Source organism: Schistocerca nitens, chromosome 9 (assembly GCF_023898315.1).
Source record: "Schistocerca nitens isolate TAMUIC-IGC-003100 chromosome 9, iqSchNite1.1, whole genome shotgun sequence".
Taxonomy (NCBI): domain Eukaryota; kingdom Metazoa; phylum Arthropoda; class Insecta; order Orthoptera; family Acrididae; genus Schistocerca; species Schistocerca nitens.
In genome coordinates this window covers 446,361,227-446,387,353 of record NC_064622.1, presented here as the reverse complement: position 1 = coordinate 446,387,353, position 26,127 = coordinate 446,361,227, and the positions used below count along the sequence as shown (strand labels likewise).

Sequence of the window (26,127 nt, the reverse complement as noted above, 5' to 3'; positions counted from 1 at the left end):
CTTTATGTATTTATTTACTCATTTTGTTTAATATCTAGTTTCTAGCTGCACTGCAGCATTGGTTAAAATAAAATTTTATAGATGTACTAATATAAATATTTTCTATCTACAGATCGAGTAAATAATAATTTTTTTCCAAAAAAATGAGGGAGCACAAAAAGACATTTACCTTCACAGGAACTGCATTCATAATTTTCTTTTCAAGTACTTGGTAATTTTTTTGGTAGAATAACTTCTTGTGGTGCACCACTTTAATTACATAGACATTAAGATGTGAATAGACATTGCCCTTATCTGCATTGTTGTCTTTAGTGTACTAGCTTGCGCTTTGTCATGTTTAGATATAATTTATTGCTTCTGCTGTTTGCCAGGCATAGTGTTACTGAATTTGACTTTGTGTTATTCTGCTAAGCCAGTTTACTACTGATTTATTTTTCTTGTTTGCTGCTCATTGCCTTATATTAGTCGTAATATTGCAATTGTTTGCCAATGTCCATTTTTTTGTCATTGCTGTTTGTGTTATTTGTTTTGTGCTGCTGCATTGCCTCGTCCCTTAGTTTAGCATCTGAGCTCAGTAGATTTAAGTTAGCTTAAGAGGGGGTAGCCTATAAGAGAATGAGTTGCGATGAATTTGAAGAAATGCACTGAGAGGTTATACGAGAAAAGTACAGAAAGCAGGTATAGATAGGAATTTTTGGAAATAATGAAGAACGAAGGGAGATCTCTGAAAAGTAAAGAAAGTTTTGTTTGCAAAATACTGCAGTAAAACAAACCCTGTCCCTTCCTTGTGTTATCCCACTATGTGTTTGTGTACCCTTGTGTATTTATGTTCTTCCTGTCTTTGTGTAGCTTCATAGAATTTTTTCTTCTTCTAATACTAAGCTACATTCACTATGATGAGGAATACTGTTATCCTCAAATATAATTGGCATTAATAATATGTTATTTACCTTGTAAATATGCTGAGACATTATTTATTATGTTCTGTTTTAATGCACATGTGTGAAGTTGATGTTTCGAAAGTTATTATGATCTTTTATGTATGTATTCATGTCATAATTCCTGTAACACTGATGTATATGTTATTTTGATTCTTTTGTAAAGCCTGTATTACAAATGTTATCTGTATTGTTCTGTTCTTTAATGATGTATTTTGTACCTTTGTAATTGTATTCTTATGTTATACAATTGTAATTGACACCAGTTCATCAAATTAAGTAACTTGTAAGTTCTATTTCACTGCTCACGTTTCTGTTGGTCATAGTATATGGACAATATGTGAGAAGTAGGGACTGTTAGTGCTTGCACATGTGTTAATAATTCAGCAAGGGACTGGGTAACAGCATTGCTGGTTCTAAAGACAATTCCAAAACCTTTGTGAGTACACAAGTGGTAGTTATGGACTTGCTATATTATCCGCAAGACTCTTCAATTGTGATTGTGCACCTGCACAGTCACAACAGATGGCTGCTGGCCATCTCTACAAGGACTACAGTGGGTCTGCATCTTTGATGACCGACCAGTACCATTATCTCTACAAGGTCTACAGTGGGTCTACATCTTTGATGATCCATCAGTACCATTATTTCTACAAGGACTGCAGTGGGTCTGCACCTCTGGTGGCCCACCAATACCATAATCTCTACCAGGACTACAGTGGGTCTACTCTGTGATGACCTACCAACCAATATTCTTCAAAACTTCGACTGACTCCGCTGTGGGTTTGCTCTGTTGTGGCCCATTACCTGTCTGCATGTCAAGAGTCAGCACTGTCTTTCCGTTGGAAGGACAACACTACTTCTTCAAGACTTCATGGAAATCCACTACTTCTGTGTGCATTTTCTTTTACTGCTCAGACTTTGAGAAAAAAATTGAAATTATACTGTGATGTATGATCAGGACTGTCTTTATGGACTGTGAGAAAATTTTAGCTTTTGACCAACATTGTATCAATAAGTGTGTGCATTTGATATCTTTGTTATTGTAATTATGAAAAATTTTATCAAATCATTATTGGCCACTGCCCAAAACAATTTGTAAAATTTTTTGTGGGGAGCATGGGGGCTATGTAAGTAGGCTGTTTATGTTTTCTTATTGGCAACGTTACGTAGCGCTCTGTATGAAAATCACTGGCTGTGCTGTGTGCAGTCTGTGGCTAGTTTGCAGTGTTGTCTGCCATTGTAGTGTTGGGCAGCGGCAGCTGGGTGTGAACAGCGTGTAGCGTTGCGCAGTTGGAGGTGAGCCGCCAGCAGTGGTGGATGTGGGGAGAGAGATGGCGGAGTTTTGTAATTTGTCATGAACTGCTATATATATTATGACTATTAAGGTAAATACAGTGTTTGTTTTCTATTAATATCTTTCATTTGCTAACTATCCCTATCAGTAGTTAGTGCCTTCCATAGTTTGAATCTTTTATTTAGCTGGCAGTAGTGGCGCTCGCTGTATTGCAGTAGTTCGAGTAACCAAGATTTTTGTGAGGTAAGCGATTTGTGAAACGCATAGGTTAATGTTAGTCAGGGCCATTCTTTCGTAGGGATTTTCTGAAAGTCAGATTGCGTTGCGCTAAAAATATTGTGTGTCAGTTAAAGCACAGTCTTGTATAATTGTTAAAAGGGGACGTTTCAAGGTCTGCACAAGATAGACTATGTCGGAGAGTTGCATCAAAGCCATCTTCGAACTGAAGACCACAATAAAATCTGCAAATGAAACCGATGAGCCGGCCGCTGTGGACGAGCGGTTCTCGGTGCTTCAGTCCGGAACCTTGCTGCTGCTACGGTCGCAGATTCGAATCCTGCCTCGAGGATGGATGTGTGTGATGTCCTTAGGTCAGTTAGGTTTAAGTAGTTCTAAGTCTATGGGACTGATGACCTCAGATGTTAAGTCTCATAGTGCTCAGAGCCATTTGAACCGTTTTGAAACCGATGAACAGCTGGGGTTAACGCAGAACTGGATGTCTGTTCCTTGAGCGACTTAGACGTTCGTTCACGCTGGCCGACCTTCTGTGTGTGCCTTAGTGGTATATATATATGTGTGTGTGTGTAGAAGGAAGGACGGTGTACCTATATTGAGAAAAAAACTCTCATTGCATAAGAAAAAAAAAGAATGAAATGGATGTGTTGTTGAAACACGTACCTCATGAGCACGTGTATCAGAATGCAATTTTAAAACAAGTGTCATTAACAAATGTAGTATCAGTACCAATATGGTGTTCTGATGACACTGATAATAAAGATTTTGTTGCTAACAGGATTAGTTTATGATGATGTTATCATAGTTGCAATTAATAAATTAATCGGAAATGTCCACTGCCTCACATAAGTCACTATACCACGGGAAAATTGTAACAAAAAACACCAGTAACTCAAGTAAAAACAAATCGAGTCACACAAAAGTTACCAGAATGCCGGTTATTACACACAAAACTACCACCTACTACCGGTGAATCGCTGTGCTGCCGACTGATTGTTGTGAGAGCTATTGTACAATTCCCAAAACAAACAGATTTACACTATAAAGTTATTCAGAAACTACTGCATTAACTTATTAGCTTCGGTACGTCAAAACAGAAAAGATAACAAACAATTACTTTACGTGAGTCCCCAGAAAAGATCAGTATATCTTTATAAAATCCAAACGGGTATAGAACAGTTGTTGACTGCCTAACTTTTATAAAAATTCTGATACGCTTAAGATCAGTTTTATGAAAATTTGTTTTTGTCAGCTCCGTAAAAACGACACTTAAATGTCGCTCTTCTCTTTCTCTCTCTCCCTCTGTGTGTGTGTGTGTCTGCCTGTCTCTCTCCCTCCCACCCCCCCCACCCCCCCTCTCTCTCACGAAATGTTATCGATTAAAGCAATTGCTTCAATGCTGCTGTAAATAGTTTATCTACTCTCTGTATTTTTTTTTGATCTGATAAAGACAAATAAAAATTTGAATTAGTAACTGTGAATGAAACATCTGAAAAATATAATTCTTACTACTTTCAGTGAAATCTAATAAAGATCTCATATACTTTCTAAAATTAAATTTGGTAAAAATTATCACACATTATTATATTTAAATTTGTGAATGTATATCTCCTTTTTTTGTCATAATCCCGCAAAAATGATTGTTATCATAAAAGAGTACGTCCACTTAATACGTGATTGTTATTCATATTACGAAATTTTATACCACAAAGTTATGTGAAATAAATGCCTCATATGTATTCATTAATTTAAATAAAATTGGCCCAGCTCTCTTATCTGAAACACTCGTAAACTAGTCATTTCGAATTTGCTGTCTGATCAACTTTCCAACCCTCTCGTAAGTTACACGTGGCGTTCTACGCTACGACCTTTGGACACCAAGAAGTTCTACTACGGTACAGATAACAGCTTCATCATAATGTGGGAGTGAAGTGGAGCGGGAACTGGAAACGTAATCCAAAGTTGAAGTACGCTGGACACTACGGTTCTTGTAGACAAAGCGAGTAAATTGCACCCATATTTACCATGAAATTCTACCGGAATGTTGATTCCAGCCGTTGTGAACTGGTGCCAAAAATTTGACTGAGGTCACAAAGACGTGGGTAATACTGGTTGAGGCATAATACCATCAACATGGACCACAGACGAGAATGTCCCTAGGAAGTGGTTCACAGAAATCGTAGATTTTCCGAGATGAGGACGCTTACAGAGCGGTTCTCCAGTGGCTCCGTGAGCAACGAGTGGATCTCTAATGAAGAGGAACTGAACGATCTGTAGGCCGTTCCTACCGTTCCTTACGAGACTTGCTGACTACGGTGAAAAATATCATGTATCTGTGTCACTTTGAAGCGTGCAGTCCTATTCGGTGAAAGCTGCTTGGTCTGGCATAATAACGTGTAGCTTACTTTTTGAAGTTGTATCGTAAATACTTGTTCCAATTATTTGATGGCGACATATTTCCCAAACGATCAAGATGATAATATGTCCAGAATAATATTTTCACTCTGCAGCGGAGTGTGCGCTGATATGAAACTTCCTGGCAGATTGAAATTGTATGCCGGACCGAGACTCGAGGTCGAGACCTTTGCCTTTCGCGGGCAAGTGCTCTACCATCTGAGCTACCCAATCACGACTCACGCCCCGTCCTCACAGCTTTACTACTGCCAGTATCTCTTCTCCTACCTTCCAAACTTCACCGAAGCTCTCCTGCGAACCTTGCAGAACTAGCACTCCTGTAAGAAAGGATATTGCGGAGACATGGTTTAGCCACAGCCTGGGGGATGTTTCCAGAATGAAATTTTCACTCTGCAGCGGAGAGTGGACTGATATGAAACTTCCTGGCAGATTAAAACTGTGTGCCAGACCGAGACTCGAGCTCGAGACCTTTGCATCTCGCGGGCAAGTGCTCTACCATCTGAGCTACCCAAGCACGACTCACGGCCCCTTCCTGACAGCTTTACTTCTGCCGAGTTCGAGTCTCGGTCCGGCACACAGTTTTAATCTGCCAGGAAGTTTCATATCAGCTCACACTCCGCTGCAGAATGAAAATCTCATTCTAGAAACATCCCCCAGGCTGTGGCTAAACCATGTCTCCGCAATATCCTTTCTTACAGGAGTGCTAGTTCTGCAAGGTTCGCAGGAGAGCTTCTGTGAAGTGTGGAAGGTAGGAGAAGAGACACTGGCAGAAATACAGCTGTGACGACGGGGTGTGAGTCGTGCTTTGGTAGCTCAGTTGGTAGAGCACTTGCCCGCGAAAGGCAAAGGTTCCGAGTTCGAGTCTCAGTCACACGCACAGTTTTAATCTGCCAGGAAGTTTCATGATAATTTGTGCTCTAATTATTAAAAAGGATTAAATTTGCGTTTCAAGAAGGACAGAATACAGAGAATGGATTACCATACGGCATATGCTGCGGACCCCGCGCTGGCAGCGGACCAGCAGCCGTACAGCGCAGTTTCCCGGCGGGAAAATTCACCGTAAGCCGGACTGAAATGAAAATACACGGTCCAGTCACTTTAACGTGACCAACGTCTATGTTCGATCCAACGTGAAATAACCTCTCACAGGCGGCATGTGGCAGCACTAGCAGTGGGGGGTATAAAAAGCGTGTCGGAGAGACGCGGAAAATAGTGCAGTCGTTGTCGTAATGCGGAAACGGTACGATTAATCTAATGTCCAGAGGAGAATGGTCATTAGCTTTCGGGACAAGGGTGGAAGCAGTTACAAAACGTCTAAGTTTATAAAGTGTTTGCGTGCCGCCGTGGTTGAAGTATACCGTGCATGGCAAAATGGCGCTACCCAAAATCGGCTCCGAGGCCACCCTGGTGCGCCATTGGCCGTAGACGACAGGGGTAAGCGACGGCTGCGCAGCTGTGTACGGGCGAATAGACGTGCAACTGCTGAGCAACTCACCACCTAGATGGACCACGGCGCTACCAACAGCGTCTTCTAAACGACGCTAGCGAACGTTTCAGGGCATTCGTCTCCGCAGCAGGCGCCAGTTTCATGCTGGAATTTGCACACAAATATAGTAATTGGACGTCCAGTAGTGGCGACAGGTGGCCTTTTCAGATGAATCACATCTTATGCTCCATCGGGCAGATGGCCGTTGACGTGGATGGCGTGAAACGTCTGAAAGCAAATATCGTGGGCAGTCGTCGAAAGGTGCCAGGGGAGAGGGATATCCTCTATGATTTCGTCAATATGGAGGATGCATTGCATCAACACAAGTACGCATCTATTCTTGAGGAGTTTGCCCACTCCTGCATGCAGTTTGTTTTTCCTCGTCACGATCGCATCTACCAGCAGATCAACGCAACGCGTAACACAGCTCGCAGTGAACTCGCGTGGTTCGAGGAATACCAGGACCATTTTATGGCACTCCTCTGGCCACCAAACTCCCCAGATTTAAACCCCGCAGAATATCTGCTAGTCTATGTCGATCGGACTGTTCGCGCCATCGACCCTCAACCGACAAAACTCACGCAGGTGGCCATGGCATTGAAGTCGGCATAGCTCCAGATCCCTGTCGATACTTTCCAGAATCTGATTGACTCTCTTCCTGCGTGTGTCACATACGTCCGCACTGCAAAATGGTGGTTATTCAGGTCTCTGAACCAGTGTAATAACACTGATCAGGAATGTGTGCGCACGACTACGCAGAGTTTTTAAAGCCACGTATATAACTGATCTTTGACATGAATCTGTGTGTGCTATCGTACGTTGAAGTATACATTCGTGGTAATTCTACTGTATTAAACGACATATTACGTATTGCGACTGTCACAAACAAATAATTACATTTTCGATTCGACTCTGCTATGGTGTGCATCATTACAAACTTGTGCTCCAATATTGTCGACATATATTGTTTGCTATAGAAGTAAGTTAATAACAAAACTCACAGCCTTAAAATGATCCTGATCGTCTGAACTGTTGGACAACGTTCACTGACATACATCTCATGCGAAACTTTATTTTTAATCCCTAGGAGTTCAAGACAATCTTTGTGGACAATGCTTTACTTCCTAGGAGGTGGGCCGTTAAAGAATGTTGATTATGTGACGTAAGCAACTAATTGCGAGATTTTGCCAATGGACCGACATCACGCTAACGCTTCAGTTATTAGCAGGCATTGGTGTGCTCCAAGTCTGTAATACGAGAGGTCATAAGCGAACGACTGGGAACAAGGCGAAATTTGTTATATTACGCAAGTATTTTGTTCAATAGAACATGTAGCATCGATGTTCACATTTGGATCAAAAATATTAATTCTATTTCGGCACATTGTTCTAAAAGAAACTAACTTTTATACAGTTTACACGACTTTACTTGAGAATGATTATTACGAATAAAATTTATCTGACTGCTGATTCAGACCGAACATTTTTGTTCCTGCAGTTCGCACTACAGTCTTTTTCCTCGTTTTTTCGACTGATGCGAGTACTATAAAAATGACTAGGTTTTAACTTGAAATAAAAAAGGTTATTTGGTGGTTTAAATATTCATAGTTTATCCACAAAATGAGCTGTAACAGACTGCATTCTGACGAATACTGTTAACTGATACATATTACGTGGATGATAACAACAAACTGGAGCCTTCACAAAGTTAGCGCCTAAAGGGCCCCACACATGATCGATAAACCATCGATGATATCGTGTGCATCGTTCGCTCGTTTCGATCCCGCGATATACGAACCCAGCCGAGAATCTATGGGTTCACGTCGGTCGGTCTGTTCGCACCATGGACCCTCAACCGAGAAACCTAGCTCAGCTGGCCACGACACTGGCTCCACATCCCTGTCGGTACCTTCAGAACCTCACTGAATCTCTTCCTGCAGGTCTCGCAGCAGTCCCCCGCCGCAGAAGCTGGTTATTCAGGCATCTGGCAGGTGGTCACATTAATGTGACTGGACAGTGCAGAACTGGTTGGCTTTCCGTAGTAGCTGGTGACAACGTCTCGCTCCCTCCTTTTTATTCGGGGGTGGGGGGGGGGACTTCAAAATTTTCCAGCAGAGTGGTCCAGTGAACATTATAAAACTGTAGATTTATCTTTCTTAAATACACTCCTGGAAATGGAAAAAAAACACATTGACACCGGTGTGTCAGACCCACCATACTTGCTCCGGACACTGCGAGAGGGCTGTACAAGCAATGATCACACGCACGGCACAGCGGACACACCAGGAACCGCGGTGTTGGCCGTCGAATGGCGCTAGCTGCGCAGCATTTGTGCACCGCCGCCGTCAGTGTCAGCCAGTTTGCCGTGGCATACGGAGCTCCATCGCAGTCTTTAACACTGGTAGCATGCCGCGACAGCGTGGACGTGAACCGTATGTGCAGTTGACGGACTTTGAGCGAGGGCGTATAGTGGGCATGCGGGAGGCCGGGTGGACGTACCGCCGAATTGCTCAACACGTGGGGCGTGAGGTCTCCACAGTACATCGATGTTGTCGCCAGTGGTCGGCGGAAGGTGCACGTGCCCGTCGACCTGGGACCGGACCGCAGCGACGCACGGATGCACGCCAAGACCGTAGGAACCTACGCAGTGCCGTAGGGGACCGCACCGCCACTTCCCAGCAAATTAGGGACACTGTTGCTCCTGGGGTATCGGCGAGGACCATTCGCAACCGTCTCCATGAAGCTGGGCTACGGTCCCGCACACCGTTAGGCCGTCTTCCGCTCACGCCCCAACATCGTGCAGCCCGCCTCCAGTGGTGTCGCGACAGGCGTGAATGGAGGGACGAATGGAGACGTGTCGTCTTCAGCGATGAGAGTCGCTTCTGCCTTGGTGCCAATGATGGTCGTATGCGTGTTTGGCGCCGTGCAGGTGAGCGCCACAATCAGGACTGCATACGACCGAGGCACACAGGGCCAACACCCGGCATCATGGTGTGGGGAGCGATCTCCTACACTGGCCGTACACCACTGGTGATCGTCGAGGGGACACTGAATAGTGCACGGTACATCCAAACCGTCATCGAACCCATCGTTCTACCCTTCCTAGACCGGCAAGGGAACTTGCTGTTCCAACAGGACAATGCACGTCCGCATGTATCCCGTGCCACCCAACGTGCTCTAGAAGGTGTAAGTCAACTACCCTGGCCAGCAAGATCTCCGGATCTGTCCCCCATTGAGCATGTTTGGGACTGGATGAAGCGTCGTCTCACGCGGTCTGCACGTCCAGCACGAACGCTGGTCCAACTGAGGCGCCAGGTGGAAATGGCATGGCAAGCCGTTCCACAGGACTACATCCAGCATCTCTACGATCGTCTCCATGGGAGAGTAGCAGCCTGCATTGCTGCGAAAGGTGGATATACACTGTACTAGTTCCGACATTGTGCATGCTCTGTTGCCTGTGTCTATGTGCCTGTGGTTCTGTCAGTGTGATCATGTGATGTATCTGACCCCAGGAATGTGTCAATAAAGTTTCCCCTTCCTGGGACAATGAATTCACGGTGTTCTTATTTCATTTTCCAGGAGTGTATATCTACTAAGGTAAAGTCATGGGTCAGTATTACCCGTGTAACACTTTATTCCTCCGAAACACAACTAAAATTCTTCCAAGACCTGTTTCTGCCAGTTTTCCATAATTTTATACACAGTTTGTTTCAGTATTTTGGAACTTTGGCTGAAAAAAATGAATTAATTCTCAAACCAGTCAATACTTTCCGTGATTGTGATTATGCTTCCTAAAGGATATTTCGCCTGTCTCATGTATTCTGCCCGTCAGGTGGAACAGTTTTGTTATGATTGGTTCTGAGGGAATTTATTCTTCGCGAGGTGCCTTGTTTCGTATTATCATTCTTACAAATTTTCGTTTTTGCATGGATTAAAGCCTCCATACCAAATTGCGCATGTTCATCTCTGCCTGTGGTTTCTAAACGAAGAAATTTCGGTTGTCTAGATGTTTAGTTTTCACATCTTTGCATGAAAATGTCGCACAATGCTGGGTTGATCAGAGTTCATCACATTTGGTACTTCGCGAGTACAATGACGTGGATCATTATGCGTTAAAGCGTTTATACGATCATCAAACCCCGACCGTCTTCCCGAACGTAGAGAGTCAGTAATGTCAAAACGATCCTCTTTAAAACGAGAAAACCATTTTGTTGCCCAGATCTGTCCAGTGGTAATATCTCCATACATGACGCAAGAGTATCTGGCAGCCTCCGCTGCTGTCACCCCTGTATTGAATCAGATGAATATGTCGAAAATGCTCCGATTTCTCCACATGGCACTCCGTAATGTAGCGTCTCCAAATTAGAATATGTAATCTCAAACAGCAACACTGAATATGTAATCTCAAATAGCAACACTGAACTACAACAAAAAAATGACAATCTATAAATAAATCCATAGTGTTCGGAATACCAGCATGCAAAATAAAACCGCACGAACTCACGCACCAACCTAATACAAACTAGCAGAAAGGATACATGATTAAATTTGCAGATTATTTGGAGGTGTACAGGGTGAGGAATTTAGCATACAGAGCTGACACCTATGGCAGCAGTAACGGCTGTGACGACGCCGGCCACGGAGTCGCACAGGGCTGAGACTACAGACACGTGTACTGTCATTGCACGGTGCTTCCAGTCATAGTGGGTGGCGGGTGGATGTGAGCCAGTCGCGCCAACACAGGATCAGACATTTCAGTGGATCAGAGACGTGGAAACCTTCTGGGCAGGGGGACACTGGAAGAAAGGTAGTCAGATCAGCATAGGGAACATCTCACTGAAAAACAACCGCATGGAGATCTTGAAGACAGGGCAAAGGCACTGTCACTAACACGACAGATGTGTAAGGACTGCTGTCGAAATTACAGGTTATATGATCCAGAAAGCATACACAGTGACACCCCATTGTATCAGGCCAGATTCAGGACCTGTACGACAATAATGAATGCAGTATGGGGAAGTTCGTTCTCTGCAAAGCCTCCACATAAACACATGTCCATCACGATGCTGTACGCAGAACCGGCACTCGTGTCTAGGGATGTCACTGCGTGCAGCACTGCCGACGTGCCTCTCTCTGCTGCCGAGGGGACAAGGGACACGAATGGTACGTTTGCTGGCAGTCTGTCGTGTTCCAGACGTCGTCGCCCTGTGCGAGTGGATGCTTGCCTAGCTGTAGACAAGACCATTTCCTGACTCAAGGAAAGTCGAGTGGCTGCACGATTTTGCACAGTGAAACGAGCAATACATCTGTCTTCTCAGCACTAGACGTGTGGGGCCATTGAGCTCCTTTTTACTATCAAAAAACAGTCTTGATCACAATTGATTTATTACGGTGACCGGTTTCGACCACTACTGTGATCATCTTCAGACCAATGAGTACGATCCTCCTTCTGGTGGTAAATCTGGTGATTTACCACCAGGAGGTTCGTAATCATTGATCTGAAGATGACCACAGTAGTGGTCGAAACCAGTCACCGTAATAAATCAATTGTGATCAAGACTGTTTTTTGATAGTAAATATTTGTAACACATTGATCACTGTTCGCTCCCACAATGTATTCAAAAGTAATTAATTCATTGAGCTCCTGCTTGGCTCCGAGTGTGGCACGCATAATTCCTTCTCACTCTTGGTAAATGATTAAATGTTATTTTTTATGTAAATTGAAGGCTGAGGGGGCGCAAAGGAAAGAAAAGGGAAGGAGCTAATGTTATCAAATGCACTGGGAATTATGCCGAATCGGCGGCGACGAATCAAAATGAATGCCAGACCGGGACTCGAACTGGGGATCTCCTGTTTAGTAGGTAGTTCGTTAACCACTTCACCACCCGGCCACAGTGTCATCAAGCGAGGTAGCCCACTGGTTAGCACTCTGGACTCGCATTCGGAAGACACTGGTTCAAACCCGCGTCCGGCCGTCGACATTTAGGTTTTCCGTGATTTCCCTAAATCGCCAATAAGGCCCCTTTGAGAGGCCACGGCCGATGTACTTCTCCATTTTTCACTAACCCGAGCTTGTGTTACGTCTCTAATGACTTCGCTGTCGACGGAACGTTGAACACTAATCTCCTTCTCCTTTCCGGCCGCTGTGGCCGAGCGGTTCTTGGCGCTTCAGTCTGGAACCGCGCTGCTGCTACGGTTGCAGGTTCGAATCCTGCCTCGGGCATGCATGTGTGTGATGTCCTTAGATTACTTAGGTTTAAGTAGTTCTAAGTCTAGGGCTCAAATGGCTCTGAGCACTATGGGACTTAACATCTATGGTCATCAGTCCCCTAGAACTTAGAACTACTTAAACCTAACTAACCTAAGGACATCACACAACACCCAGTCATCAAGAGGCAGAGAAAATCCCTGACCCCGCCGGGAATCGAACCCGGGAACCCGGGCGCGGGAAGCGAGAACGCTACCGCACGACCACGAGCTGCGGACTAAGTCTAGGGGACTGATGACCTCAGAAGTTAAGTCCCATAGTGCTCAGAGCCATTTGAACCATCTGGACCATCCTCCTAAGGACACGGTTTTTATTGCAAGTGCGCAGACTACCTCGGCGAGCTCCTCGGCCGACTACCGTTCCCACCTAGCGCCACCTGTCCGCTGTGCTTGTCCATGCTCTCCACGCTCGCTAGTTTTAGATTCCCGCTGGAGGTCGAACATAAACATGTCCAAAACAACAGACACTAGGCGTTCATATAAATGTTGTTTGTCCAATATGAGTAGCAGAAAGACAGAAAACGGAATTGCGACGGGAACGAATTTATGGATCAGCACAATCTCTAATTCTTGATCTGCAATTAATAGAGTGATGCAAGACCGTGGAGGTAAATGTAAGTATTTAAACACTAGTCTTATCGTAGAAGCCCGCATCTCGTGGTCGTGCGGTAGCGTTCTCGCTTCCCACGCCCGGGTTCCCGGGTTCGATTCCCGGCGGGGTCAGGGATTTTCTCTGCCTCGTGATGGCTGGGTGTTGTGTGCTGTCCTTAGGTTAGTTAGGTTTAAGTAGTTCTAAGTTCTAGGGGACTTATGACCACAGCAGTTGAGTCCCATAGTGCTCAGAGCCATTTGAACCATTTTTATCGTAGAAGAGCAATGTTTCTTTAAATGGGTCGGATATAAAAAACCAAATTTTGGAAGAAACGCAGGTTATTTTATTGATCATTGATTTAAGGGTGCAGAAATGGCCGCCAATCAGTAGCATCTCCGTATGAGCAACACCAACGTCCCAATCACACTTCTGTAAAATACAATCAAATATTAACCACCATTAATTCAAGTTTAGAACTAATGGAATTAATCTAAATTGTACAACAGTCTCACCTTCTGCTGTCTGTGCAGATCAAATAGTTTCGAACAAAAACATGAAAAAGTCACAGGGAATGTAATGTCTATGGTATATGAGATTTTTGGAAGTTCATTTTTCTTAATTTTTAATGTACTATTACACCTTCCAGAACCCATCACTACATACTGCCACGACAGTTGTGGTATACCGACCAATGCAAACAGCTGTCTCAGAGAACGATAAACAGCATTCTCGATGGGGCCCAGTCCGCTTGACGTAGCCGCACGGGTCAACGGCGTACTGTATCAGCGTTCGACTAAATGCATTCCTGATGGGAATTTTGGGACAAGAGGCATTGTCCCAGGCCTTGAGCGAAAGTTGGAGCTCTTTTCAGCTAGAATTTTGGAAGTTATTTCACGGTCCACCTACAGTACATGTTTGCCACTAGTTGTTGGGGCATGGACATGACGGCCTGCTAGTGCTAGTTTTCAGATGCACCTGATGATGGGGCTAAGACCCGAAACCGGTGGTACAGTATAGCGAATTCTGTCGTGCAAGACTTCAGTCAATAAAATATTTTACAACTCTAGCGGGGTTTCTTTATCATGAACATAAAAACAAAGTTGTTGCACTGTATTTGAGCTGTACAGCACTTCACTTCCGATATACGTACGGATATTTTGTATTTACTTATTATGCCCCTCGTCTCAAGATCGATTTGTTAGAACGAGTCATGTGGTGTGATTATTTGTTTTAAAATCAAGTCTAATTTTCAACTTGTGATGTAATGATACGCTAAAAAATTAAAACTTTTGTGTTAGGGAATCTGCATCTTTGCTAAGCAAAATGAAGCTTAGTTTGCAAACTAGGGGTAACTTAATTTTCTAACCCAACTGTGGCAGAAGTCTCGAAGCCTCTAGGTTTATGTTGCAGGTGAAAACGAGCACGTGACTCAGCACAACGTGATGATGTTCCTGAACCTCATAGAGCTTCGCACCGACGAACTCCTGAACCAGGTATTCTACGCCGAGAAGAGCAAACCGTGGAAGTTGGTTCCGTGCCAGCTTCCTATCATCAAGATCAGGACGCCCAAGAAGCCCAAGGTCAGCCAGGGCGACAAAGGAGCTGTGGACCAGCCCCACATCTGTGAGTTTCACGCATCCTACTGTTTCCTTGCTTTAGTAAACAAATCAGTCATCAACCAGAACGTTACTTCAATCTCCATCGAGCTTTAATAAATACGGTAGTCATATCTGCATAACCATAAATCCACTGTGTCGAGCCGCTGCTGTATACACTCAAACCTTGGCCCAAGTTCAGCGACGAAAACTTCTTTAATGCTCGTTGCTACGCTTCTCAACTCACCTTGACCTCATTAATCGACGTGTTATTGACAGTCATCTGCGTTTCCAATCTCTCATTATTTGGCGTTATCTGCGCCCCCTAGATTTCCGATCTCACACATTTGCTTATTATTCGTAACCATTAGCGCCTCAAAAGTTGCCATAAACTGGGCCCTATACGGTAAACACGGCTCCAGGCTTCTATCTATACTGTTATCACTTTCTGCAAGAACTTTGCTTCCCTGTGAGAACTCTGTCTCACATAGTTCCGAAGAAACTACTGCTAGAATCTGGTCTCCACCTTCCAAACGTAGAATATCGGCAGCACCGCTAAAATCCAGTTCACTGAGCAACGAATTCGGTTCGCGAATAGTCTAAGAATCAGGAACATTGCTCCCTACATTCCATGTTTTCTGATTCTCTACTTGCAACTTCTTCCGATGGCATGTTACTCACGGATTCTTTAAGTCTAGAATTACATTTTCAACGTCTGCGCGTACCCATTTTTTTAACCACATAATTCGTCTGCATAGCACTAATTCTGAACACAAATTGACTAACACAAGACCGCTGTTTAACGTACTCAAGATGCTCACACGAAAGTAACACATATATGCACAAATTACAACGAAAATTAATTGACAACAGATATACACGAATTTCTCCAGGAGCAAATCACATTGAAAATTAATTATCCTGACTCATATATCAAATTCTCCACACGCAAGTTACAATAAAGTCACACGATCCTACTACCGAAGCCTAAATTAACGCAGAAACACACACTCTCATGTAAAATGAAAACGAGAGAGAGAACGCCGAATGCAAAACAACGCCGTTCCCACACTGGCTATTGCTTAAAACAATCCAGAAGTTGTCCAAGCTCCAAGGAAAATAATATTTAACTAAAACAATTTGTACATGGCACTGAAACCTAACTCCTTTTCAGAAAGTTCTCTGGCAAGCGCATTATTCAGGGTCAGGATCGCCGTGTAAAAGGACAAGGACAAGTATTTAAGAATGTAAAATCCAACCTATCTAACCTTGGGGTAATTTGAATACTTCATAATGAACAATTACCTGTATCCAATTATTGCGCCATGGATCAAAGGTGGATGGGGCTTGGGATGAATTTGAGTTACTGAAAGCCTGAATACAATTACGAATGAAATGAACGTTTATTGACCACCATATATTACTTAAAAACACTTGTGAGCGTAATATAATGTGACAATTGATAATGCCTGATGTATATTCAGTTCCATACTTGATAAATCTTAAACCTTATATCTGAGTCCGCTACTAAAGTCGTGGTTTATAGGACGGAAATACTCAGAGGATGGGTTAACCATACACGCTCTTAACATCCACTTGCAGTTGATGAGGTTTACGCAGAGGCCCTCCACAACGAACACACTTGGCTAGCAAAGAGATCGATCGATTTTAACACGTGGAATGCATATGTAAAATTACTGTTGCAATACACAAACGAAGATCAAAATATGAACTAAATATATATTTAACTTAAATACACAAATAAGAGGAAGATTACGGAAGCTACAGCAAGAAAGCTCTTAAACCAGAACACGAGCACGTGATGGTAACGAGCAGAGGAAAGTACTGAACAACAGGAATTTCAGGAGAAACGAATTGGAGTTGCACAGAGGTAACAAGTAGTGAGAGCTGAAGGCTCTTAAACATGCGCACTAACACATCGTTGCCTTCACGATTAATGAAAAAGCTTTCGACAAAGTCAGTAGACCTCTATTGTGGCAGATCAGGGGAAGACCCCAATGCATCTCATTAACTCTGTAAAAGATCTTTACAAAGAGACAAAAATTGTAATTGAAGATGCAGGTAACTGGTACAAACAATTACCAACAACAAAGAGAATGGACAAGAATGTGGCCTGTTTTCAACTCTTTTTACCATCTACACAGATGACCTAGTCAGTGATAGGCAACAAAATTTTACTTACGGCATAATGTTCATCAGGGAGCAATGTTTTAACACTCTACTATGCGCAGATGATCAAACAGTAATTCAAGAAAATGAGGATAATCTTCAAATATCAGTTTATCACCTTCTTGTATTGGCTTCTAACTATGACATAAACGTCTCCAGTATTAAAACAAGAGTTGTGTCATTCAATAGAAAAGTGTCTCTACGATCTAAAATTATAATACTGGAACAGATGACCACTTTCAGTATCTTGGTTGTGACGCGGTACAAAATTGACAACAAGATCCTAAAATTTGACGCAATCTATGGAACAATTAGAAATACGCTAGAAAATAAAAATCCAGGTAAGAGTTTTACAAACTTTGGCAGTGCGTACTATACTCTGTGGATTTGAAACCTGAATTCCTACACAAAGGGATTTGAGCAGGGTGCAGGCTGCAGAAATAAGATTTCTCCGTAGTGTTGAAGGTTGCACCAGAGGAGATGGCTTCAGAAGTTAAGACATTAGAAATGATTACAAATTGATTCAGTGCAAAAGAAAATGGATCTAAACAGAAACAGATGTGGGAATATTTAGAAAGAATACATGAAAATAGACTCCCAAAACAAATTCCTAACTACAAACCGAGAGGGACAAGACATGGTGAAGGCCACGGAAGAAATGGCTGCATCTAGTTGACTGGAACAGGCGAAAACACTACTCTATGAAGGAAGGAGAAGATAATGGTGGTGGCAATGAAGAAGTAGACAATATCGAATTAGGTCCTCATTGACCGTATTGGGCTGTTTTCATAGACAAACGGCCCATTTTTGTTTCTTTGTGTCAAACAAAAAACGCGTGGACAGTGATTTTCATCACAAGAAGCTCTTGAGTGCTTCCATAACCATGTTTATGGGGTACTAACCTCATTCTGAAAAAAGAAGGTTACTATAGTGCTCTGAACACATGCATGATTGTATAAATTTCAAAGGCGAATCTTTTAGAGTACTATGTGTGTGTCCAGTATATGAGCAACTATACCTTTCACATAGTGGCAGATCTACGTAGACTTGAGCCTCTTTTCCATTCACTGGACCATGTCACGTGTCCCAACAGGGACACCGCGCAATGTTTCCGAATATTTGACAAGGGCAGTTATTTGCTGGGATATTCTGCATGCTCGGTAACCCATGTATCTAACACGATCTAATGTTCCACCAATCTGAAGATGCCTAAATCAGGCGGAATGCGTCATTGGTACATTAATAATAATTACAGGGTTATTACAAATGATTGAAGCGATTTCACAGCTCTACAATAACTTTATTATTTGAGATATTTTCACAATGCTTTGCACACACATACAAAAACTCAAAAAGTTTTTTTAGGCATTCACAAATGTTCGATATGTGCCCCTTTAGTGATTCGGCAGACATCAAGCCGATAATCAAGTTCCTCCCACACTCGGCGCAGCATGTCCCCATCAATGAGTTCGAAAGCATTGTTGATGCGAGCTCGCAGTTCTGGCACGTTTCTTGGTAGAGGAGGTTTAAACACTGAATCTTTCACATCACTATGTGTGAAACTTGCCCGCACGCGTTCAACCGTTTCTTCGCTCACTGCAGGCCGACCCGTTGATTTCCCCTTACAGAGGCATCCAGAAGCTTTAAACTGCGCATACCATCGCCGAATGGAGTTAGCAGTTGTTGGATCTTTGTTGAACTTCGTCCTGAAGTGTCGTTGCACTGTTATGACTGACTGATGTGAGTGCATTTCAAGCACGACATACGCTTTCTCGGCTCCTGTCGCCATTTTGTCTCACTGCGCTCTCGAGCGCTCTGGCGGCAGAAACCTGAAGTGCGGCTTCAGCCGAACAAAACTTTATGAGTTTTTCTACGTATCTGTAGTGTGTCGTGACCATATGTCAATGAATGGAGCTACAGTGAATTTATGAAATCGCTTCAATCATTTGTAATAGCCCTGTACATTCCCGCAACCAAGACAGCTTGTTTCTTCAGCATGATCATAATATGAAATAGGGAACATTCCCTAACGTTCCGTAAAATTATATTTATTTGGTCACGAGGCAGCTTTCGGATCCTTAGGTCATCTTCAGACGACAACTGAATGGAGCAAACACAGATAACATGACGTCCGACTTGCAGCGGTGTCATTTATACGTCAGATACTAAAGACAAAAAAATGATGACTGTAGTATTTAAATCGGAAAGCATTAGTTTATGTCGCAGGAACTAGTGACATTAACTAACGAAGGGAATAAAGTTTTTTACATGGAGATACGTTTAACAGCTGATCAAAAATAAAGTTGAATTTCAAGTTTTAGTCTATTATTTGTAACTAAAACTTAGTTTAACACAGGGGAAAAGGAAACTGAGTTTGTTCTTTCAATAATAAGCTGGCATTCTCTGTCATGTGTTTATTGGTTTCCAGTACTCCAGTAAGATCATTTTTGTGCTTTTCTTAACATAATGTAAAACTTCGCAGTCTACATCATATGAGTGATTTTCTGTCAAAAGATGATTGAACTTTTCTTTCTTGACTCCAGCTTCCCTCATGTTCCGATAAACTAACTGCCACAAGTCTGACGGCCTAGCTATGGCTTTGCCTCTTAGTCCTATCGTATATCCTGTTTTAATGGAAAACTTCGAAAAAATGTTCTTATAGAAATAAGCACTGAAGTGCAAAATTAAATACTGGTTCAGATACGTGGGTTATATGCCGTGTTTGTGGACATTGCCACTAGGCAATTAGAGACATTACTACAACATTTAACTTCCAACGCAGGGAAATTCAATTCACAATGGAGCTGGGAGAGTTTTATGCAAGGTGGTCACAAACAGTCTGAAAAGGCTGTAAGGGTAGACTGTACTGAGAAGTAATTGTTAAGAAAAAGTTCTATACACTGCGCTGTTTCCGAGCTAGTTAGCTTGAAGTTAGCCAACGAGGCCGCTGCGAGCGCAAATTCAAATAGCCCTCGGAGTCGGTGTCGCCAAAAAAGTTCTCCGTTTGGTTTCCTAACAAAGAACAAGAGAGCGGTACAAAAGTTGGACATGGGACAGTAGTAAGGACTGAAACTGAGCCAAAGGCTGACCAGTCTCGTGCGCTATCGTCTACACGGTGAGAACAACTTACACTAATTATACCTGATGTGAATAAATGCTTTTTTCGAGATTTTGACGGTGCTAATCATTTTTTGAAAATTTTACTATGATTTTTTGTTATTAGTTATGATTTACGATTCAAGTAATCACTCAATAAAACAAGCTTTTCTCATTTTCCACCGAAGTACCAGGGTTCTCAAAGTCAGAGGGAAAGTTTGGAAACCCTGTACTAGAATCAAAAGTGATTTGTGTTTCTTTCTAGTGACCCTGGCTTTGGGCTGTGTCCCTCCTGCAAGAAAACAACATGCAAAAATCTGACATGGTCATACATGAGACACCGTCCCCCGGAACAGACACAAGCGCTTGCAAGCCAAACAGTGATCCGCGCTCGTCTCGTATGTTGGTAAATGTTCCGTACAACAACAATTACAGCAGTACCCTGGTTTGTTGTCGACGGAGCCTCTGGCAGCCGCCATGAGAGGCGCCAAGTCTGCTGCCAGCAGAGCGCGCTTCCACGGCCACAGCACAGTGAACACGGCCAGTATTCTCCTGCGATACGTCACTTGTCCGCCAGCAGCTCACACTTCATCTGAGCGCCGTGGCAGTATATAGGCGAGCGCTCAATCACGGATTAGCAGTTTGGTTTCAGCTGTCAAAGCAGTCATTCCTTTGAGTTCTCCGAGACAGGCGCCGACTGCATCCGCAACACAGCAATCCGAGTTTCACTAAGAAATCACCCAAATACAGTGTTTAGCTTCTAATCTGCACCGAGCAGTGACTTTACTTTTTCAGGCTTCGGCCTTACGCCAACATAGTACTGATCATGTGATTAACTTCTGAATATTCGAAGTTATTCTGGGCTTGAACTCACTTTAGCCTTCAGTGAATTAATCATTATTTGTCTTTCTTGTTTGAGACTCAAAGCACCACAACTTTCATTTGTATGTAACTTAACAATCCACGAAGAAGACTTTGTCCTTTATTAATCTACACTCCTGGAAATGGAAAAAAGAACACATTGACACCGGTGTGTCAGACCCACCATACTTGCTCCGGACACTGCGAGAGGGCTGTACAAGCAATGATCACACGCACGGCACAGCGGACACACCAGGAACCGCGGTGTTGGCCGTCGAATGGCGCTAGCTGCGCAGCATTTGTGCACCGCCGCCGTCAGTGTCAGCCAGTTTGCCGTGGCATACGGAGCTCCATCGCAGTCTTTAACACTGGTAGCATGCCGCGACAGCGTGGACGTCAACCGTATGTGCAGTTGACGGACTTTGAGCGAGGGCGTATAGTGGGCATGCGGGAGGCCGGGTGGACGTACCGCCGAATTGCTCAACACGTGGGGCGTGAGGTTTCCACAGTACATCGATGTTGTCGCCAGTGGTCGGCGGAAGGTGCACGTGCCCGTCGACCTGGGACCGGACCGCAGCGACGCACGGATGCACGCCAAGACCGTAGGATCCTACGTAGTGCCGTAGGGGACCGCACCGCCACTTCCCAGCAAATTAGGGACACTGTTGCTCCTGGGGTATCGGCGAGGACCATTCGCAACCGTCTCCATGAAGCTGGGCTACGGTCCCGCACACCGTTAGGCCGTCTTCCGCTCACGCCCCAACATCGTGCAGCCCGCCTCCAGTGGTGTCGCGACAGGCGTGAATGGAGGGACGAATGGAGACGTGTCGTATTCAGCGATGAGAGTCGCTTCTGCCTTGGTGCCAATGATGGTCGTATGCGTGTTTGGCGCCGTGCAGGTGAGCGCCACAATCAGGACTGCATACGACCGAGGCACACAGGGCCAACACCCGGCATCATGGTGTGGGGAGCGATCTCCTACACTGGCCGTACACCACTGGTGATCGTCGAGGGGGACACTGAATAGTGCACGGTACATCCAAACCGTCATCGAACCCATCGTTCTACCATTCCTAGACCGGCAAGGGAACTTGCTGTTCCAACAGGACAATGCACGTCCGCATGTATCCCGTGCCACCCAACGTGCTCTAGAAGGTGAAAGTCAACTACCCTGGCCAGCAAGATCTCCGGATCTGTCCCCCATTGAGCATGTTTGGGACTGGATGAAGCGTCGTCTCACGCGGTCTGCACGTCCAGCACGAACGCTGGTCCAACTGAGGCGCCAGGTGGAAATGGCATGGCAAGCCGTTCCACAGGACTACATCCAGCATCTCTACGATCGTCTCCATGGGAGAATAGCAGCCTGCATTGCTGCGAAAGGTGGATATACACTGTACTAGTGCCGACATTGTGCATGCTCTGTTGCCTGTGTCTATGTGCCTGTGGTTCTGTCAGTGTGATCATGTGATGTATCTGACCCCAGGAATGTGTCAATAAAGTTTCCCCTTCCTGGGACAATGAATTCACGGTGTTCTTATTTCAATTTCCAGGAGTGTATTCCACCTGGCAATGTCCTCATTGCACCCTCAACGGCACAAGACACATCATATCACGAGGGGTTTCCTGGCTCCAATGCCCCCCCCCCCCCCCACTCTTAGCTTTTGTTGTGTGTCATTTGGCAATGAGGAATCTTTTGATCACTGCGACCCTCTCCCCCGTGCTCTCAGTTTTCGTCCCATTGTCATTTGGCGCTGAGGAGTTTTCCAGCCCCAGAACTCCCTTCCCGCTCAGTTTTCGTCCAACCATTTGGCGACGAGTAAACATTTTTTCAGGTGGAAGTGACCCTGGATGCTTCCACTGGAGACTTTTTCGCTTTGATTCTGGTTCCAAGTGATGACACCATGACATCTCCAGCCAACATTCGTACCAGGAACGCATTCCCTTCCCGAGCATAGCGCTGCAGATGAGCAAGACAGTGGGCCATTCGACATGGTTGAAGACTGTGGGGCACCCATTGGGCACACACTTTGGCATGTGCAGTCGTTCCTTCAAGATGGTGTGAACACTTCCGACGCTCAATCCGACAACAGCGGCTATGGCTTTCGCTGTCACTCTGCGATCCTGCATAATCAGTGCATCTACCAGCTGGACGATGTAATCGGTAATGCAGTGTGGTGCTCCAGACCCTGCATCATCGGCTAACGACAGCCGTCATCCATGAAGTGCTTGTGCCACGCCTTGACCCTTGCAAGGGACATGCAGTGTTCGCCGTACTCTCGTGACATTCGTCGATGAATGTCTCTTCCTCCTACTCCTTCCGCTGTCAGAAAACGAACAACATCTTTTTGCTCTTGTTTTGAAGCCTCCATGTCACTGTTTACAGTGCGACTGGCAGCGTTGGACGATTGATGCATGCTGCTGCTAGCTCTGTATAGTCACGGGACGTGCACGCGTCCCTTCAGTGACGGGCAGTGAACTTCCACGCTCTGGTCGGTACCACACCTCGTTACACACGTCACGATATGACCCTCCTGTCATCGGTCATCGGCTCGTTTATTTTTGAGCGCCCTTATACATGCGTTCGCTTTCCGACACTTCAAGTGCTCCTGACCTTCTGGAGCACAATTGTTTTGCTTGCAAACTGCTCCCACATCCACCTATGCCCTCCAGGCACAATATTATTGCATTAGACATGCTACATACATTCAGAGGACAATAATTGTATTTGTCACGTGCTGTCACACTCTCATTCGCCCTCCAGGTACACGTTTCCTGTATCCTTTCCGTGATGCTCTCACACCTCTGTCAGTCATCTGCATGCAGGATCCCATACTACAGGGCTATTACAAATGATTGAAGCGATTTCATAAATTCACTGTAGCTCCATTCATTGACATATGGTCACGACACACTACAGATACGTAGAAAAACTCATAAAGTTTTGTTCGGCTGAAGCCGCACTTCAGGTTTCTGTCGCCAGAGCGCGCGAGAGCGCAGTGAGACAAAATGGCGACAGGAGCCGAGAAAGCGTATGTCGTGCTTGAAATGCACTCACATTAGTCAGTCATAACAGTGCAACGACACTTCAGGACGAAGTTCAACAAAGATCCACCAACTGCTAACTCCATTCGGCGATGATATGCGCAGTTTAAAGCTTCTGGATGCCTCTGTAAGGGGAAATCAACGGGTCGGCCTGCAGTGAGCGAAGAAACGGTTGAACGCGTGCGGGCAAGTTTCACGCGTAGCCCGCGGAAGTCGACGAATAAAGCAAGCAGGGAGCTAAACGTACCACAGCCGACGGTTTGGAAAATCTTACGGAAAAGGCTAAACCAGAAGCCTTACCGTTTACAATTGCTACAAGCCCTAACACCCGATGACAAAGTCAAACGCTTAGAATTTTCGGCGCGGTTGCAACAGCTCATGGAAGAGGATGCGTTCAGTGCGAAACTTGTTTTCAGTGATGAAGCAACATTTTTTCTTAATGGTGAAGTGAACAGACACAATGTGCGAATCTGGGCGGTAGAGAATCCTCACGCATTCGTGCAGCAAATTCGCAATCCACCAAAAGTTAACGTGTTTTGTGCAATCTCACGGTTTAAAGTTTACGGCCCCTTTTTCTTCTGCGAAAAAAAACGTTACAGGACACGTGTATCTGGACATGCTGGAAAATTGGCTCATGCCACAACTGGAGACCGATAGCGCCGACTTCATCTTTCAACAGGATGGTGCTCCACCGCACTTCCATCATGATGTTCGGCATTTCTTAAACAGGAGATTGGAAAACCGATGGATCGGTCGTGGTGGAGATCATGATCAGCAATTCATGTCATGGCTTCCACGCTCTCCCGACTTAACCCCATGCGATTTCTTTCTGTGGGGTTATGTGAAAGATTCAGTGTTTAAACCTCCTCTACCAAGAAACGTGCCAGAACTGCGAGCTCGCATCAACGATGCTTTCGAACTCATTGATGGGGACATGCTGCGCCGAGAGTGGGAGGAACTTGATTATCGGCTTGATGTCTGCCGAATCACTACAGGGGCACATATCGAACATTTGTGAATGCCTAAAAAAACTTTTTGAGTTTTTGTATGTGTGTGCAAAGCATTGTGAAAATATCTCAAATAATAAAGTTATTGTAGAGCTGTGAAATCGCTTCAATCATTTGTAATAACCCTGTATGTTTGGCATCCTTGCAAATTCGCTCCAACCAGCTCGCTCCTCAGCTGTTGCCAGTCTTGCCAACCACTCCAGGTCTACCCACGCCAGCCTGATGGTGAGTCCAGGAGCTCAGCCTCTGGACACAGCCGCTGGACGCATCTGACGCAACTTCCTCAGGGTCAACGCTGCAGTGACTCCTCTCCCTACATAGCCATCGTTATGTGGTACGAAGAAGCTGGCCCGATCGTCGTACATGACTTCGCCATCTCTACCCTGAGTGAAGGGATCCTGTGTCTGTTATACGAAACAGTAACCTGCAAACCTGCAACTCTCACATCACGTTGTTGGTTACCCTTCAGGCATCGTGCGCCGCAGCAGGTACAAGCTCCTGGAAGCGAAACAATGATGTATGGTCATCCCACATGTTGGTACAAGTCCCAGGCTACAACAACAACAACCATAAAAAACAGTATGTTAGTTTGTCGCCAACAGAGTCTCTTTCAGGCGCCATGAAAGACGTCAAGTCTGCCGGCGACACAGCGTGCTACCACTACCAAAGCACTGCGATCACGAGCACCATTTTTATACGTCGTGTCACCTGCCCACCAGTAGCTAACACCATATCCGCGGTCGTGATGCTGTTTAGACCAGCGCTCAACCGTGGACTGGCAGTTCGGAGTCAGCTGTCGAACCACTCATTCCTTTGATTATCCTGGGCCAGGCCACAGATGCATCCTGAGCCCATCAGTCATAGTCTCGCTAAGCGATCATCATCGGACCATCTCCATACATTGCTTATCTTCTAATGTGTGCCAAGCATGCTGCAGTGACTTTACTTCTTCAGGCGTTGGCCTTGTACCAACTTAGTACCGATCGTGTGATTAACTTCTAGACATTCCAAGCAATTCTGGACTTGAACCTTTTGTTACTCACTTTTGTTTTTAGTGACTGAATCATTATTTGTCTTTCTTGTTTGGGACTTAAAGCACCAAAGAACT

General features: G+C 44.7%; 1 protein-coding gene across 1 annotated transcript in view; it reads left to right on the top strand.

Annotated features, from left to right (window-relative positions):
* The window catches only part of LOC126203803 (outer dynein arm-docking complex subunit 1-like), a 93,866-nt gene that overhangs the window by 67,311 nt on the left and 428 nt on the right, over window positions 1-26,127 (top strand). The window contains exon 7 of the mRNA XM_049938170.1: window positions 14,639-14,851. Coding sequence (XP_049794127.1) covers window positions 14,639-14,851 — 213 coding nt within the window. The remainder of the gene's footprint in view (window positions 1-14,638; window positions 14,852-26,127) is intronic.